General features: G+C 38.1%; 1 protein-coding gene across 1 annotated transcript; it reads left to right on the top strand.

Moving 5' to 3' along the window:
* Positions 1-1,600: 1,600 nt before the first annotated feature.
* On the top strand, positions 1,601-18,535 carry LOC111571203 (sorting nexin-1). The gene is made up of 15 exons (XM_023274290.3): positions 1,601-1,760; positions 2,978-3,128; positions 5,421-5,554; positions 5,697-5,763; positions 6,707-6,750; positions 6,847-6,988; positions 7,081-7,159; positions 8,211-8,286; positions 8,447-8,560; positions 9,281-9,374; positions 9,497-9,702; positions 10,822-10,965; positions 13,258-13,338; positions 15,993-16,064; positions 17,440-18,535. The coding sequence occupies exons 1-15, from the start codon at positions 1,641-1,643 to the stop codon at positions 17,488-17,490; spliced, it is 1,575 nt and encodes a 524-aa protein (XP_023130058.1). The 5' UTR covers positions 1,601-1,640; the 3' UTR covers positions 17,491-18,535.
* Positions 18,536-19,652: the final 1,117 nt, after the last annotated feature.

Here is a 19,652-nt window from a genome sequence, read left to right as displayed (position 1 = left end):
CAAAGATTATAAAAATAGGTATTTGAGTTAGCTTTAACACATTTATTAGGTTATAGCATGAATCAGTTATAAATCACAGGTTATAATATCACAATGTTCCCTTATTTAGCTGTTATTCTGCCAGAGTCTCACCCTTGTGGCTGATTCTGGGATCTCATACCTCCATGTTTCTCAACACCGTAAATGAAGACAACAGGAGGATTAATAGATCAGCTTTCCGCTCTTCTTCAGAAAATATCACCAGATTATTCAGTACAGGAAGTCATTTGATTAAACCTCCAAAAAGTCCTGAATAGTTTTAAAGTTTGATTTATTGTGAAACCTTACAGAAGATCACTTTTCAGCCTCATACTTTCAGAATTAAAGCCTCTTTTCTACCCAAATGCTGCATTTAGGATACAGACTGCATTCAGCGGATGAGCTGTTTTTTGTACAGTCTGAAATTCTTTACAGCCCCTTTTCATAATTAAAGTTTTCAGTGTCATTCTGGCTGAAATCCTGTCAGCTTATCAGTCACTAATTATTTCCAAGGCCTGTTGATGTCTCTGAAAGGTTCAGCATATTAAATTAAATCCATTTGAATAAACCGTTTTTAAAAGTACAGTTGGACAAAAGGGTTTAAGTAATCAAATATTTCTGTAAAGAGCAATTGACAGTAAAAAAATGAACCCATTATTTATGTGTCACATTCAGGCTATTTGGAGAAAATTTTCAATATGTCAAATTGAATAGAGTCACCACTTCCTCTATCATGTGGGATTTTTGTATAATCAGTGATTCTGTGTAGCTTAACTTCAAGAAGTGGAGAAGTGTGTGGTTAAAAGCTGGCTTCAGCTCTCCACACCATGAAAATAAAGTCATTATTAGGGTTTTATCTAAAGTTCTTAAAGCATTTCAGTGATTTCAGCTGATGCACATGAAATCAGACCCAGGAAACATGAAGGAGAAGAAAAAGCAATAAATTATTCAGATTATTTACACTGAAAAGAGTTCTTCACCTGTCCAGGTCACTTCAGGTAAGTCCAACTGGAAATTAAATGAAGGTCAAGTTATGGAAGAACGTTTCTTCCACATCAGTCACATAGAGTTCCTGCCGTCTGTAGAAGAACTGGAATATTTTCTCTGTTTTAACCCTCGTGTCTGTGGGTCAAATTGACCCGGTTCAAAGTTTGAAAATGTGGGGGAAAAAATATATATTTTCACAGTGAAACTTCTGATGTCCACATTTTCAACATTTTTGGGAAATCTTTGAACATTTTTTGGTGGAAAAAAATGTTTAAAATGTTTCTTAAGCACATTCACATAAAAATCAACCAAACTCCAGCGAAACTTGCTGGATTTTGGTTGATTTTTTTTTATGAATGTTCTTAAGAAACATTTTTAACATTTCTTTTTTCCACCAAAAAATGTTCAAAGATTTCCCAAAAATGTGAAAACCTGAACTAGAATCAGATGTACTGGTTTAGATGCTCTGGTTTAGACGTACTGGTTTAGATGCACTGGGAAGTTGTTTTCTGTCCTGTGACCGGCAGGTGTCGCTGCAGCCGTTGGTCCCCTACACTGAGTGATGAATCTACGGTCTGTGATTGGTCCTCTCCGGCTCCACTTCCGGTGCGTCAGTTCCCCTCACAACACGGACCATGGCGGCCAGCTCGGATCGGAACCCTCCTCCTTTCCCCGCAGCGGAGGACCCAGAACCCGGCCTGGTGGACCCGGCAGACGGAGACAGCGACGAGGGAGAGGACATCTTCGTCAGTAAGGTGCGCTTCCAGCCTCAACAGCCCGATTTGTGTGTTCTTATCCCGGCTTTAAGTCGGAGCAGGAAGTCGTTCAGCGTCTTTATCTGATCTGTTTACAGATTCACAGTAGCTGACAGATTCTGGGTCAAAGCGACGGGATTTACCCAGAAATGCTGCTGAAGTTGCTGTTCTGAGCACAGCTCGAGCCGTTTGGACTAGCTACTGCTAAGTTTTGGCTCTGTTTTTGGCCTGTCCTGTTACTGAAAACTGCTCATTTAACTGCGTCCTTATTTTGCTTAATGTCTCTCAGTGATGCCAGATCTCGCGATAGAAAGAAGCAACCATCTGTACGGAAACGAGCCCCAAAACAGTCTTAAATAATCCCCAAACCCGCTCAAAAACAGCCTAAAAACAGCCGAACTGCTTATTTAACTGCGTCCTTATTTTGCTTAACGTCTCTCAGTGATGCCAGATCTCGCGATAGAAAGAAGCAACCATCTCTACGGAAACGAGCCCAAAAACGGCTAAAAAAAAAAGTCCCTAAACCTTTTGGGGGCTTTTTGTGCTGTTTTGGGGCTTTTTTAAACCTGTTTTTGGGGTTGTTTCCGTAGAGATGGTTGCTTCTTTCTGTCGCGACATCTGGCATCACTAAGATAGGTTAAGCAAAATAAGGACGCAGTGAAATGAGCAGTTCAGCCTCCCAAAAACATCCCAGAAACAGCCTAAGAACAGCTGAACTGCTCATTTAACTGCGTCCTTATTTTTGCTTTAGAAAATAACCCCAAGTAAGAAGCTACTCTTTAGAAAACAAGCACATAAGAATCAAGAATCTTTATTGTCATTGTGTTTCCACACTGCAAAATTACAATTGGTGACTCCCAGCCATAGATAAAGAATAGAAAAAGGCACAATATATACAAATAAAATTGTAAAAAATACTGAAAATATATAAATATGTAAACAGAGTTAAATAATAAGAAACTACACTTTAAAAAATCTCATCATTCAGAAATGATGAGATTTGAAGCGGCTTTACAGAAAAACCAGCCCACAGTCGCTTATAATAAGCTAACTTGGCCACTTTGCTCCTAATTTCCATCTGCTGTGGATAATGTCGAGTTTGGCGTTGCTAATATTCAGCTCACATGACTCCATCCTGTCTGACTCTCCTGATGGTCAGCAGACTCCAGAGCTTCTTTGTGATGTCTGTACAGCTCATTAAACGCTTCTGTCCGCAGACTAACCCGGTTTCTGTGAGCCGAGGAGTTTCCCAGCCGGACCGAGGCGCTGAAGATCCTCCAGACCTGTTCAGTGAGGAGGAGGAGGCCAGCAGCACCACGGCCAAGTCCAACGGAGTTCACTCTGATGACGACAGCGACCTGTTCGCTGGTGAGGACACACTTCTCTCACTGTCATCCTACATATCCTAAAAACAGCCCCAGGTCCTGTGAGATGGATTTAGTTTACGTTTAGGGCATGCAGAACTATTTTTATGCAGTAAATCTTACCCATCTAGTTCAATTTACTAATCCATAGTCTGACTATTATTACTAATAATGCAGCTTTATTCATAAAATAGTCTTCAGAAACAGACAGACTTCTGAACTCCAAACAATAACACACAGCGTCACTTTTAATAATGCTGCTCACGTGCAATCTCCCACCCATATTTATTCTATTTTATTGGTTTTTATTTGATCTCATTGCCTCCTCACTGTAATGTATATATCTTGCCTCTTTTTGCATATGTTGGAACTCTTAATATGGTTTTGTTTTATATGTACATTAGATTTGATAATTTAGCTGGTTTCAATGCACCGTCCAGAGGCAGCTACTTATATTTCTGTCATGCCCCCACGTATGACGACAATAAAAGCTATTCTATTCTAACTAGTGTTGTCACAATACTAAAGTTCTGACGTTTATCAGTGCATATAGTCAAGCAGCACCACGGTAAAAACTACAGCATCAGGAAAAGTAATTTAATAATAATAACTGACAGTGCAGAACATCACCCAGTTTTATTTTAGGTTCAGGTCTAATTTTCATTCACATCATGTTTAATTTACTGTCATGAGGCAGAACTTTGCTAACATTATTATTTCATTAATGAAACAGTCTTCAAAAAACAAGTTACAAGGAGTTTTACTTCAAAAATAATTCAACACAGTAAAACTAATGTGAATCAGGTGACCAATAGTACAGAGAACGGATAAAGATGACTGAAAACTAATCCAGAAAAAGAAATATGATTTAAAGCCAAAGTAAAGCAGTTAAATTAATAAAAGGCTACTTTTAGATTTTCTAAGAAGGAAGAGGAAATGTCTCTTCTGAGTGATTAGACCAGTATGTGTTCTAATTTATCCTCTAAAGGTTAGTAAATGTTGAAAACCCTTAGTCATTAACCCGTTAGTCACGGCTGTCCAACTATTTAAAGAAAGTTCAATGCCAGTGTCCAGAATTTTTTCATTTTCAGTGCTGCTCAAACTGTAGGTTTTCTGTAGTAAAGTAATAATAGAAGCACCGCAGCCTGTCAGTGTGATGCTTTAGTTTATCATACGTGTAGTATGTGATCTTTTAGTTTAACATTCGTGTAGTATGTGATGCTTTAGTTTTACACATGTGTAGTATGTGATTCGTTAGTTCAACACGTGTGTAGTATGTGATGCTTTAGTTTAACACACGTGTAGTATGTGATGGTTTAGTTTCTCATACATGTAGTATGTGATGGTTTAGTTTAACACACGTGTAGTATGTGATGGTTTAGTTTCTCATACATGTAGTATGTGATGGTTTAGTTTCTCATACATGTAGTACGTGATGGTTTAGTTTCTCATACATGTAGTACGTGATGGTTTAGTTTCTCATACATGTAGTATGTGATGGTTTAGTTTCTCATACATGTAGTATGTGATGGTTTAGTTTCTCATACGTGTAGTATGTGATGGTTTAGTTTCTCATACGTGTAGTATGTGATGGTTTAGTTTCTCATATGTGTAGTATGTGATGGTTTAGTTTCTCATACGTGTAGTATGTGATGGTTTAGTTTCTCATACGTGTAGTATGTGATGGTTTAGTTTCTCATACGTGTAGTATGTGATGGTTTAGATTCTCATACATGTAGTATGTGATGGTTTAGTTTCTCATACATGTAGTATGTGATGGTTTAGTTTCTCATACGTGTAGTATGTGATGGTTTAGTTTCTCATATGTGTAGTATGTGATGGTTTAGTTTCTCATACGTGTAGTATGTGATGGTTTAGTTTCTCATACGTGTAGTATGTGATGGTTTAGTTTCTCATACGTGTAGTATGTGATGGTTTAGATTCTCATACATGTAGTATGTGATGGTTTAGTTTCTCATACGTGTAGTATGTGATGGTTTAGTTTCTCATACATGTAGTATGTGATGGTTTAGTTTCTCATACATGTAGTATGTGATGGTTTAGTTTCTCATGCGTGTAGTATGTGATGGTTTAGTTTCTCATGCGTGTAGTATGTGATGGTTTAGTTTCTCATACATGTAGTATGTGATGGTTTAGTTTCTCATACGTGTAGTATGTGATGGTGTACTTTATCATATGTGTAGTATGTGATCCAACGTGCTCTTCAGTCATGTTGTTTTTCTTTTAGGACAAACAGAAGCTTTCATTAATAAAAAGCGTTGTGGTTTTTCCTCAGAGGCTCACATGGAGCTCAACACAGACAAACCCGGCAGCTCGGCTAAGAAGGAGCTCTCTGCCTCCTCCGGCCCTCGATCCACCTCCACCTCCACCCAGAGCCCTGCAGCCATGCAGCCCACCTCCCTGGAGCAGGTAATGGCCACAGCTGGAGCTGGGAAATACTTTTATAATGCAGTAATCACCATGTAATGCGCCTTTAGCAGCCAGATGTTCCAGATGTTCAGGTTGTGTTGACAGAGTCTGAACTGTTTCGGTGTCGTCTTGTTGGTTGCAGCTGGAGGAGGAAGAGGCCAAGGACAGTTTTGATGTGGATGTTGCCATCACCAACCCTGAGAAAGTTGGTCAGTCCCTTTTTATTTTTGTCTGCACTTCATTCACATGTTATTATTAAGAAAGTGTTTTGGAGATTATGTAGATGTATAAAACGTATTAATTTTCACTGGTCAGTAGGGTTGTGGCCTCCAGGGGGGCATTGGTCAGAATGCAAGACAAGGTGTTCTCTTTTTCTCTTTATTTCTAACAGAGGTTACACATATGCCAGCATCTGTATGTGTGGTTCTATAGACAAGAAACAAATAGAAAGAAGCAAACAATAAATCTACAAAACTAACCCTCCTGTTGTCTTCATTTATGGACACCGAAAAATATTGTTTCCTTGTCTGAAAAAAATCCAAATATTCAGCAAAAAAATTCCCCAAATTTATGAAAATTAGCAAAACCTTCAGGAAGAAAATTAGAATAATTCCTTAAAAGTTTCCCTTAAAAGTTTTATTTAAAAAAAAAATAAAAAAATCCCCCAAATTTGACAAGAAAATTCTTGTCAATATTTTCAAAAAATGAGTAAAAATCTTCCAAAAAAATCCTAAAAATATCTAAAGTGATTACATATATATCGGTAAATCTTCTAATATTTAAATTTAAATATTCAAACTTTAATATGGGTCAGTTTTGACCCGCAGGATGACACGAGGGCTAAACAAAGAACATATTCAACCTGCCTGTAAAAATGACGGCCAACACCAAATATATGTCTGAACAGTCCCAGCAAACACTCTCCTCTGAAACTTCCATGAACACGGTAACAGAGCAGCAGAGCGTCGTGGCCTCTGATTGGACAGTGGCTTAATTGTCTGTTAAGCTGGCGTGGTGCTGTCCTCCTCCATCACAGAAAGTACCTGGATACATAGAACATAAATAGGTTATCTTGTGTTTTTTATATTTAAATGTGTGAAGCATGAACTGAACACTAATCATTTGTCATCTTTAATGTTTCCGTCCTCATAGGAGACGGCATGAATGCATATGTGGCCTACAAAGTGTCCACCAGGGTCTGTAGACCATCTCATATCAATTAAAATGTTTTTATGGTTACTGCTCTCTGTTTCAGTTCCTTTCTCATGTCCTCTCCTTGTTTCCTCCTCCAGACGTCTCTGACTATGTTCAGGAGTAAGACCTTCTCTGTGAGGAGGCGTTTCAGTGACTTCCTCGGCCTCTATGAGAAGCTGTCGGTCAAACAGTCGCTCCATGGCTGCATCATTCCACTGCCTCCTGAGAAAAGCGTTGTAGGTGGGTTTCCTGCTCTCCTCTATTTACTGTGTGTTTGTCACTTTTTTGTCTATTATTTTTCCCCCTCTTGTGACTGTGATTTCTACCAACAGGAATGACTAAAGTAAAGGTTGGGATGGACGACCCGTCATCAGTGGAGTTTGTGGAGAGAAGAAGAGCAGCTTTGGAGAGGTGCTGATGATCCACACAGCATTCATGAGTTTCCACCTGAAGTACACACAACTCTTAGTTCCACTAACTTTTTCATGAAACTCAAAGCTTTCTTCAGACCGTCGCCTATTGGTTGTTCTAGTGCTGTCCTAAGACCAGCAAATTAATCTGCTGATGTATGACAGAGCAACCGTTGTTTTTACACACAATCATATAGTACGGTGTTGACTCCTGCCCAGTAGGTGGCAGTAGAGCAGAATGTGACATATTAACTTCTTAATTCTGCTGTTTTTGAGTCCATGTGTTACTTTTGTTTGCTGGCGTTCTCCTCGTCCCTCATTATCTGAACAGATCAGTCCAAAAAAAAAAAATCAATTGTTGTTCCAACTTTTAGCAGCCTTTTATGAACATTATTCCCTTCCAGCACACCTTAACCCTCCTGTTGTCCTCATTTACGGGCACCAAAAAATATTGTTTCCTTGTCTGAAAAAAATCCAAAAATTCAGCAAAAACAAATTCCCCAAATTTGGTAAGAAAATTCTTGTAAATATTTTTTAAAAATGAATAAAAATCTTCCAAAAAAATCGTAAAAATATCTAAAGTGACTCCATGTATATCAGTAAAACTTCTAATATTTTCTTTAAGAACATTCACATAAAAATCAACCAAAATCCAGCGAAATTTGCTGGATTTTGTTGATTTTTATGTGAATGTTCTTAAAAAACATTTTTTAACGTTTTTTTTTCCAGCAAAAAAATGTTCAAAAATTTCCAGAAAATGTGGACATCAGAGGTTTCACTGTGAAAATTTTTTTTCCCCCACATTTTTAAAATTTAAAACGGGTCAATTTTGACCTGCAGGACGACACGAGGGTTAAACTAAACTTATTAAAACCTGGATGGACTCTTCAGCCTCCAGGCTCGTGGTGAACTAAACAGGAATATTTTACCCTTCAGAAAAGATGAGTCACCGTCTGATAGTCTGGAGGTTTAGTTTAGGATCCTGAGTGTCTTTATGTTTATAATCTGTACTACTTCTACTCCCCTCATGGTGTTACCACTATGCTCTGCAGGTATCTTCAGAGAGTCGTATGTCACCCGTCGCTGCTACAAGATGCTGACGTCCGTGAGTTCCTGGAGAGAGATGATGTGGGTATTTTGAATCCTAGTTTTTAGTTGAATGAGCTCGATGCTTTCAGGAGACGTGCTGACAGTAGTTGGTTCTGAAGAAGTTTACATTTCTGATTGTTGAGTGTGTTGTTTGATTAAAGCACCTGATGAGCTAACATCTGAGCCTCTGTGTTTTCAGCTTCCCAGAGCATTGAACACTCAGGCGCTGAGTGGAGCTGGTTTCCTCAAAATGATCAATAAGGCATCAGACGCTGTCAACAAGATGACCATCAAGATGAATGAATCTGACACTGTAAGGACTCCTACAGGTTTCACACGCTGGAGCACATTTAATTTCTGAATAAACCCATAGATCAGTGGAGGCACCAGAAAAGATCATCCACATTTCGGGTTAAAGGGATGCAGACAGAGAAACATCGATATACTAAATATTCACTGTATAGTTTCAGTGTTGTTTCTATGTCATTTACAGTTCAGTGGTCCCTCGTCTGGTTACGTTTCAGACCCCCCCCGCGTTAGATAGTAGCAACCATATTAATTCTATTATTTCTATATATTTTAAGGCTTTATAAACCCTCCCCACACACCGCAGAGCAACACTATGCAGCGATCAGACGTCTGTGAAACGGAGGCCAGATGCTGAATGCTGCTAAACAGGAGACAGAGGAAATGATGCTACGGTCTCTGAGCCAATCAGAGCTCTTGTGTTGTTCTTCAACACAGCTTGTCGTAATAATAAATCTAAAAATACCTATATACTGCAAAATCCTGTGATGTTGTGAATGAAATTTAAAAATCTGCGATAGAGTGAGACCGTGAAACGTGAACCGTGATATGACGAGGGACCGCTGTACTCCTATTTTTGTTTTGTGTGTTCGTGGAAGCTGCAGACCAGAATAGCTTCATACCAACACTGAATGATTTTACATCGTAGCAGACAAACAGTTCTGTCAGATCAGACTAGACAGGATGAATCTGTGGTTGTGGTCTTCTTGTCTGCTGTGTCTCTCAGTGGTTTGAGGATAAGTTCCAGGAGGTGGAGGCTGAGGAGCAGCAGCTGAGGAAGCTTCATGCTGTGGTCGACTCGCTGGTCAACCACCGGAAGGGTGAGCTGCTTCTGTCTTACTGGACTCCGATAGTTTCATCTGCGGAAAGAGAATAGTTTAGTCCAGCTGCCCGGTCTTTTAGGGCCAAACAATCATTGTTCTGTTTCCTCCTTCCACACCAGATCTGTGTGGGAACACGGCGGTGTTTGCCAAAAGTATGGCCATGCTGGGGAACTCTGAGGACAACACCGCCCTGTCCCGAGCCCTGTCCCAGCTGGCAGAGGTGGAGGACAAGATGGAACAGCTGCATCAGGAGCAGGCAGCCAGCGATTTCTTCATCTTTGCAGAGCTGCTCTCTGACTACATCCGCCTGCTGGGAGCTGTGAGGGTAAGAATGGTAGACTTATAGTAGTAAAGGAAGGTAGAGAGGCCTGGAAAAGTGAAGTTTATGTGGTTTCTGATACTAGAATTAACCCTCCTGTTGTCCTCATTTACAGGCACCAAAAAATATTGTTTCCTTGTCTGAAAAAAATCAAAAAATTCAGCCAAAAAAATTCCCCAAATTTATGAAAATTTGCAAAACCTTCAGGAAGAAAATTCCATCCATCCATCCATCATCTATACACCGCTTAATCCTCACTAGGGTCATGGGGGGGGCTGGAGTCTATCCCAGCTGACTCAGGTGAAGGCAGGGGACACCCTAGACAGGTCACCAGTCTGTCACAGGGCTACATACAGAGACAAACAATCACTCTCACATTCACACCTACGGGCAATTTAGAATAATCAATTAACCTCAGCATATTTTTGGACTGTGGGAGGAAGCCGGAGTACCCGGAGAAAACCCACGCATGCACAGGGAGAACATGCAAACTCCATGCAGAAAGATCCCGGGAAAGCCGGGACGCGAACCAGGGATCTTCTAGCTGCAAGGTGAAAGTGCTAACCACTACACCACTGTGCAGCCCCAAGAAAATTCCAATTATTCCTTAAAAGTTTCCCTTAAAAGTTTTATTCTTAAAAAAATCCCCCAAATTTGGCAAGAAAATTCTTGTAAATATTTTCAAAAAATGAGTAAAATCTTCCAAAAAAAATCCTAAAAATATCTAAAGTGATTCCATATATATCAGTAAAACTTGTAATATTTTCTTTAAGAACATTCACATAAAAATCAACCAAAATCCAGCGAAATTCGCTGGATTTTGGTTGATTTTTATGTGAGTGTTCTTAAGAAACATTTTTAACATTTCTTTTTTTCCACCAAAAATGTTTAAAGATTCCCCAAAAATGTTGAAAATGTGGACATCAGAAGTTTCACTGTGAATTATTTTTTTTTTTTCACATTTTCAAACTTTAAAACAGGATGACACGAGGGTTAAGGATGTGGTGGTGTGTGGCTTCTCTCTGAGCTGCTTGGTGTCTTCAACAAAGCTCCAGGTCACGGCTTTACTGCCAGCATGCTCCTGGAGATGTAATCTAAAAGATCTAATGCGCTGTGGATCCTCAGGGATGCTTTGACCAGCGCATGCGGGCGTGGCAGCGATGGCAGGAGGCTCAGAGCACGCTCCAGAAGAAGAGGGAGGCCGAGGCCAAGCTGCTGTGGGCCAACAAACCCGAGAAACTGCAGCAGGCCAAGGAGGACATCACTGAGGTAACAACACGGGTCCGAGCCACGCTTTGGAGGCTTTTACTTTCTACTGATAGTCACAGAAAGTTACTGGAACTGTTGAACATCACTTCTAACATCACTTTGTTGACCATTGGTGAATTGAATATGCTGGTCAGTATGGAGAATATCAGAGTGCAGCATCTTTTTAATGAATGGGAAATTTAGAACAGCTTCTCATTGGTCAGCTAACCCTACTCCTATAACCTGGGAGAGTTTTCTAAACCATTGAAGAAACGCTGAGCAAAAACTTCCTAGAAATAAAAAAAAAAAAACCATCTCCATGAAGCCGCTCACAACTGAATTTGTTTTCCACCAACACGGGATTTCACATCAGGTTAAATTACAACAGAGCAAAGATCACACCAGTTTGACCGATAAAAAACAGTGAAACGCTTAGAAAAAGAACTGCATTTAAAGTTGGGTTTTGTTTTTGTGTCTCTGACGTTGGAAACCTTTTCATCGCCACCCAGCTGACTCCTTCCAGAGGGGAGAAGATTTGGTCTCCTGACATTCAGTCATTTAGCCAGAGGCTGAATATCTCTGGTTTGTGGCTGGTGGCTCAGATAAACAAGCTATTTTAAGACGTCACCTCGGCCTTTAGAAGGTCGCTTTTCAATGTGTTCTGTAACCTGTTTGATATTTAGTTCTACCTCTGTACCTGCTGTTGTATTCAGAGACCATCAGTGTATTATTTTCATCAGAGTTATTTTCCGGTTTCTTCATTGTCTTCAGATTGAACTCGTTCCTGTTTTCTGACATGTGACAGGTGTCCTTTAGAGATAGCAGCTGATATATTGAACAGAATATTAAGCAGTTCTTCCAGGATTTCACGGGTGTTTTTCCAGGTTGTTTCTCCCTAAAATGCCTGAATTCACGGCAGCTTTTCTAAAAAATAGCAATGTAAGTTGCAATGTTTTAAGCTTATTTGTTGTGATGAAATTGCAGGAGACAGTGACAGTTCCTAAAAAGTTTCATTTTTTTCAGTTTTTAGAACACGTTTCAACATTTTAGTTGACAATATTTGTTCCTAAACTAATTCTTTAACGCTCCAACCCATTTCCACCAGCTGGTACACCACGGTGGGAAACTAGCAGCAGCCAGATACTGGTTTAACAGGAAGTGGTTGGTAGATTTAAGCCACTAAATGATCATTTACTACTGAATGAATCATATTTGGACATATCTGTCAGTGGCTTAAAAAGTTAATTTCACATCCTGGTATTCACACACGTGTTCACACGCTCACGACTCGTCATGTCCATTAACAAGAAAAGCATTCAGAGAGCAGTACTCCACCAAGACTGTTCATTCTCTGACCTTGTGCTGAGCACAGGTGTGTGTTCTGCATGTGCACGTTATGTACGGATACTGAATCATTTCCGATACGTCCTCAGTGGTGGATTTGTAGTAGGATCACAGTCATGTGATCGTCAGCAGGCTGCTGAGGTAGCGTTCACTTGTTGCCATGGTTACCGGGTTGCTATCTCAATGGGAAATCATTAACAAATCCGTGGATCCAGACTTTAAGCTGCATCACTGCCAAAATCTAATCACTTGGTCCTTGTGTCATTTCTGACCTTCCCTGAAATTTTCCTCCAAATCCGTTGGTCTGTTTCTGAGTAATGTTGCTACCAGAGGAATGATTCACGCCGATCGTCACAGAACTCCACCGTGTTCCTTGGAGGAATAATGAATCTAACTTCCCTTCATTGTTTCAGAGCTCCAACAGATCTGGATCAACAGCTTCCATCACGGTGATCTGTCTGGTCTGTTTCCGCTCCTTTCAGACGTTTTCCTGATATGTTTGGTGGTAGAAAAGTGTTTGTCAGTGGATGGTTTTCATTTGTTTTCCACCACAATATTTCACGGGTGTAAAACAGTTTAGCTCTGCTTTGGTGAAGAACATCAGGAATTGTTTTTCACCGTCTTTAGCAGTAATTTTTGTTGGTAAATGAGAGACATTAGAATGGGACATATCTGTATCTTTAGACTATAAACAGGAAGTGAATTCAGTGACGTACGTGCGTTACGTTTAGGACTGCTGTGATTGGTGGAACTCACGGGAGGCGGGACAAAATGGTGGAAAAGTTGCGGTGATTGGACAAAATTGCAAGGTTGCACAGAATTCATGGAGATTGGATGAATCCGCGTCATTTCGTGCAATCGCAACATCGCGTATTCCTGGAGGGACTGATTAAGGCTTGTCTTTTAATATCACGTTGCAAATATCAAGCATTAATTCTTGTTTATGTTCTTCCTCCTGTTTGCCGTCAGTGGGAGTCCAGAGTCACTCAGTACGAGAGAGACTTTGACAGGATCGGCATGACTGTACGCAAGGAGGTTCTCAGATTTGAGGTTTGTTGAAAAATGTTTTTTTCCATTTGCATTTATTGCATAAAGAACAGCTTTATTATAGGATCAGTAAAGTTTCATCTTCGGGCCTTCACCGAGGGTCTCACTGAGGTCACTACAGGACGTCCTAAAATAGTCTTCAGCTGTGTTCTCTCCAGTTTGGGCACCTTTTCAGTAGAGAGATGAGATAATATCAGCCTTTATTACACAGTGGGGACATGTGGGGAGCATCAGGAGGAAATAAAAATAGACAATAGTACTGATTTTTTGATGTGTAGATATTCAGATATTGCACAGAAAAAAAGTCTTATGGATTTGGAAAACACCAATACAGCGGTCCCTCGCCATGTCGCGGTTCACTTTTCATGGTCTCACTGTATCACGGATTTTTAAATTTCATTTGGTATCGCAGATTTTTCGTTATATCACAGGATTTTGCAGTGTATAGGTATTTTTATAGATTTATTATTGTGGCGAGCTGCGTTGAAGAACGACGCTGGAGAAAAGATATCTGCCTTTAATGCACTCTGCAACTGGCAGATGCTTTTATTTTGACACGGAGAGAGCAGGAAGTGATCAAACACGATTCACTCTCATGGTCCTGACAACATAACACTAAACCAAACTAACTAGGCTGACTAAACCACAAAAACACAATAAAACACAAAGACTTCCAACACTGGAACACTAACATAAACCACAATAATGACATTTAAACCCCCAGCACCCCCAACTCCCATCATGCATTGCAGCACAACAGTTCAGTCATAGACTGGCTCTGCCATCGCTGCATTATTTTCATTATTTTTAAGGTAAAATAAGCGTTTTCTAGCCTAAAAAATTAAAACAATATCAAAAATATATAAAAAAAAATAATAAACCCTCCTGTTGTCCTCATTTACAGGCACCAAATATTGTTTCCTTGCCTGAAAAAAATCCAGAAATTGTTTGGGCAGCTGTGGCTCAGGTGGTTGGCGGTTCGATTCCCGCTCTGTCCTAGTCATGTGCTGTTGTGTCCTTGGGCAAGACACTTTACCCACCTGGCCTCCAGTGCTGCTACTCACACTGGATGAATGTTGGTGGTCAGAGGGGCGGATTGACAGCCACGCTTCCATCAGTTTGCCCCAGGGCAGCTGTGGCTGCAATGTAGTTTACCACCACTGAGTTAGAATGTGTGAGTGAATGAATTATGGATTCATTGTAAAGCACTTTGAGTGCCTTGAAAAGTACTATATAAATCTTATCCATTATTATTATTAAATTCAGTAAAAAAAATTCCCCAAATTTCTGAAAATTTGCAAAACCTTCAGGAAGAAAATTCCAATAATTCCTTAAAAATTCCCTTACTAGTTTTCTTTAAAAAAAAAAAAAAAAAAAATTGGCAAGAAAGTTCTTGTAAATATTTTCAAAAAGTGAGTAAAAATCTTCCAAAAAAAAATCCTAAAAATATCTGAAGTAATTCCATATATATCAGTAAAACTTCTAATATTTTCTTTAAGAACATTCAGAAAAAAATCAACCAAAATCCAGCAAAATTTGCTGGATTTTGGTTGAAAAATGTTGAAAATGTGGACATCAGAAGTTTCACTGTGAAAATATAGATAGTTTTCCACATTTTCAAACTTTAAACCGGGTCAATTTTGACCTGCAGGACAACACGAGGGTTAAACTCATGAAAAGAATATTTCATATAAATAAAATGCGTAGCGTCCAGCGCTGACCACTGATTGGCTCAGAGACCAGCGCTGGACTCTGATTGGCTCAGATATCAGCGCTGGGCACTGATTGGCTCAGAGACCAGCGCTGGACTCTGATTGGCTCAGATATCAGCGCTGGGCACTGATTGGCTCAGAGACCAGCGCTGGACTCTGATTGGCTCAGAGACCAGCCCTGGGCTCTGATTGGCTCAGAGACCGTAGCATCATTTCCTCTGTCTCCTGTTTAGCAGCATTCAGCATCTGGCCTCCGTTTCACAGACGTCTGATCGCTGCATAGTGTTGCTCTGCGGTGTGTGGGGAGGGTTTATAAAGCCTTAAAATATATAGAAATAATAGAATTAATATGGTTGCTACTTTGTGGATTTTCGTCTGGAACGTAACCAGACGAGGGACACTTCCATAAGTAAAACAACTGCTACAGGAAATAGTGATATTTATTGCACAGATCTTATCTATATTACACAATTCTTTAGTAAATAGACAAACAGTGATATTACACAGATTGAATGTGCTCGTTCAGTTTGTCCACGTTCAGTTTATCTTCCATTGTTTACATAAAGGGTCCAGGGATCTGCATTTATGAGATGGGTTGAAATTCTCCACAGATGTTTCTGTTCCTCAGATGATTCATGTCATTTGTTGTGGTGATCCTCGGACTGTTCCTCCAGGACTCCATGACAGTAATGGCTTTTTCTGGAGGATTTTGACAGCTAAGAGCACATGACCGTATTCTTTACCTAACAATCTGTGACAGAGGCTTCAGGATGAACTGGTTTGGTCTCACAGTGAAGCTGTTCTTTATACGACAAGTCTTCCTGCTTTTAGTCTTCAGAATATTTTCCTTCTCTGTGAACCTTGGAAGTATTTTCCAGAAATTCCTCCTCCTGACTTTTCCATCATTTAAGAGCATGAGGCGTGACAAAACGTTTGTCTTTGCAGAAAGAAAAAGCCAAGGACTTCAAGAGCCAGATTATGAAATATCTGGAGGCGATGCTGCAGTCTCAACAACGGGTAATTCCATTTTATCACGTTGATGGTATTAAATGTTATGTTCTGCACATTAAAATATTGTGATAAGCATAATATGAGTGTGAAATATTGGTATCTTAAGGATGTACTGTTGGAGTTCAGTAGGCTGATTAAATATATGTTTCTGTTTTTCCATCTAACTGAGGACGACATCAGGTCTGAGCTGTGATGGAAATAACACATTATTAATGTTATCGTCATGTTCCACTGGGATGCAGACTCAACACAGTGCTCTTCAGATGTACACATTACCTGCTTTTAATAAGAAAACTTCTTTAACCCTGTAAAACCCAAATATAGAAAAAATTAGCAAAAATAACATGTATATATTTACATATAAATAATAAAAAAACATTTTATTTATATATATATATATATATATATATATATATATATATATATATATATATATATATATATATAAACTGTAAAACCCAAATATTGAAAAAAATAGGAAAAAAACGTATATATATTTATATATAAAAAAATAAAGAATAATGATTAAAAAAGCAATAATTATATATACACACACACACACACACACACACATATATATATATAATCTGTGGAAACCCAAATATTGAAAAATACTATATATGTATTTATAAGTAAATAATAAAAACTAATTTTAAAAAATATTCTATGTATATAATCTGTAAAACCCAAATTTTGAAAAAAAGTAGCAAAAATACTCTCTCTCTCTCTCTCTCTCTCTATATATATATATATATATATATATATATATAGATAGATAGATAGATAGATAGATAATAAAAACTAATAATATTTTTAAATGCAAAAATTATTATATATATTATAATTTGTAAAACCCAAATATTGAAAAAAATGTAGCATAAATACTATATATATATATATATATATATATATATATATATATATATATATATATATATATATATATATATATATATATATATATATATATATATAAACTAATATTTTTTTAAAAACGCAAAAAATATGTGTGTGTGTGTGTGTGTGTGTGTGTGTGTGTGTATATATATATATATATAAAATCTGTAAAAACCCAAATATAGAAAAAATAGCAAAAATACCTTATATTTATTTAGATATAAATAATAAAAACTAATAATAAAATAAAACTGTTGTATTTTTCCTGCAGTGGGTTTTACAGAGTTAACTTCAATGTAAAATATGACTTATTTATTTTTATCTAATAGTTTTAAACTAAGCTGTTGAAGTTCATTCTGGTCGATGCTCTTATTTAATATCAGCAGCTCCTGATGATGATGTCACCATGATAACAATCAGCATTTATTGAAATACTGTCTGTTTTAACTGAATCCTTCTTGTTTTCCTCCTGTTTGTTTTCCAGCTGATAAAGTTCTGGGAGGCGTTCCTGCCTGAGGCCAAGGCCATAGCTTAGTGAAGAGGGAGACCTTTTAAAGACCCCAACTGCCTTTTTGAACACTTTACCTCTTTACCAGGAACTGAGAGGACAATTTTGAAACACACGAGAAACTTCCATTCATTGTTTCTTCTTTTTAATTAGAGTGTATTCTCTTACCTTGTACAGGTCTTTGATATAATAAGCTGCCACATTTACAACATTTCTCTGGTATAATTCCTTGTTCTTGAGTTAAAGATGGTATAAAGCAAAAACCCAGCAGAGATTAACCTGGCCGTAGTGTTTGTCAGACTTACTGAGGAGTGAGGATATATATTTATGTGTCTTGCTTCAACCACTATATTAAAGTGTTAACACTGAGGTACTGCCCTGAAATAACATGTCAGTAGTTTACAGTAGGAGGTAGACGTTTGTAAGTCATTCCACTCTAACAGACTGTGTTGATGGATGCATGTCAGATGATGTTTTGATGCACTAAAATGCATTGTACATTTGGAAAGGCTGGTTTTTTTAAACTGAAACGCCACTATTGATGACTGCGGTCGTTTTCCAGGAGTATTAGCACATTGTTACTGTCTGCCACGCGTGATTATTTCAGCATAGAAGTGGCAGAGTTGACAGTTACAGGTTGCTCAGAGTTGTTACAGGACGACTGTAAGGTTACAGGCTGAGAAAATGCAATCACTTATTTGTCGGTATTTTCTACGATGAAGTTCTTCAGGTTTATTGTGTTAGAGAGGTTAAGAGAATGTAAATGACATCTACGTATGTACACATGTACAGGACTTGAGCTGTCAGATATTAGTAGGAACCATACTTGTTTTGTTTTTTTTTTTGTTTTTTTTTTGATAAATTGGTTTAGCAGCAACAGGAAGGCACAGACATTCAAGCGATACGGTCCCTTATTTTCTTAATCAGCATTTGTACATGTAGTTTTTCTGTCATGTCATATTTACGTCAGAACGTGCTTTATTTTTGTAACCACTTTGCATTAGCACACACATTTTCCTGGAGATGCTTTACAGGTAGATGTACAAAATAAATGACGATTGGTTAAGCTCTGGGCACTTTTATGGGTTTGTTTTGTCTGGTGGGATTTTCCATTTCAGGTCGGTAAAATGGATGAATTAAGAAACAATGGGGAAATCTCTGGGCGTAAAAGTGTAATTGCAGGTGTACTGTGTTCTTTTCAGAAACATCTTGGAAATGAAGATGCCTTTAAAATGCTGCTGTTGGTTAAAATGCACCTAAACCACAGTGTGTTGGTGATGCTATTGATAATCTATTTAAACCTACTACAGTATGAGACCGAAACACTTTAACATTTAAATAAATCCAAAATCCTCCATGGATCTGCAGGCATGGGCCACAAACAATCAAGAGAAGAGAAAATATAAAACACTCCACTGTGTATCACCTAAAAGCGCATTTCGATGTATTTTGAACTCAAATTGTTGAGCCAAACATAGTTTAACCCCCGTGTCGTCCTGCAGGTCAAAATTCACCTGTTTTAAAGTTTGAAAATGTGGAAGACAATTATATCGTCACAGTGAAACTTCTGATGTTCACATTTTCAACATTTTTGGGAAAACTGGACATTTTTGGTGGAAAAAAAGAAATGCTAAAAAAATGTTTCTTAAGAACATTCACAAAAAAAATCAACCAAAATCCAACGAATTTCACTGGATTTTGGTTGATTTTTATGTGAATGTTCTTAAAGAAAATATCAGAAGTTTTACTGATATATATGTAATCACTTTAGATATTTTTAGGATTTTTTTGGAAGATTTTTACTCATTTTTTGAACATATGTACAAGGATTTTCTTGCCAAGTTTGGGGGATTTTTTTTCAATCAAATTTTTAAGAGAAACTTTTTAAAAAATTATTGTAATTTTCTTCCTGAAGGTTTTGCAAATTTTCAGAAATTTGGGGATTTTTTTGCTGAATTTTTGAATGTCCTTAAAATGCTCAGAAAAAGCTGAAAAATGTAATCTTAGAATTCCACAACTGCATCTGCCAAAGAGATTCATGTGATCAGAAGAAAAAAAGCATCAGAACAGCTACAGAGTGGAGCTGAAATTATTCTGCTGTTTCCAGGGTCTCTATTCTTTTTATTTATTTATTTATTTATTTATTTTGAGGAATTGAGTGGATTGGGAGCAAGATATTGTATATGTGT

Source organism: Amphiprion ocellaris, chromosome 1 (assembly GCF_022539595.1).
Source record: "Amphiprion ocellaris isolate individual 3 ecotype Okinawa chromosome 1, ASM2253959v1, whole genome shotgun sequence".
NCBI classification, from domain to species: domain Eukaryota; kingdom Metazoa; phylum Chordata; class Actinopteri; family Pomacentridae; genus Amphiprion; species Amphiprion ocellaris.
This window is presented reverse-complemented; position numbering and strand designations above follow the sequence as displayed.

What these genes read in the sequence shown, in the direction of transcription:
- LOC111571203 (XM_023274290.3), top strand. Translation starts at nt 1,641, where the DNA reads ATGGCGGCCAGCTCGGATCGGAACCCTCCTCCTTTCCCCGCAGCGGAG. An exon ending in AGTTCCTGGAGAGAGATGAT is followed by an intron (nt 8,287 to 8,446) that starts GTGGGTATTTTG and finishes CTGTGTTTTCAG; the next exon opens with CTTCCCAGAGCATTGAACAC. An exon ending in GCTGGTCAACCACCGGAAGG is followed by an intron (nt 9,375 to 9,496) that starts GTGAGCTGCTTC and finishes CTTCCACACCAG; the next exon opens with ATCTGTGTGGGAACACGGCG.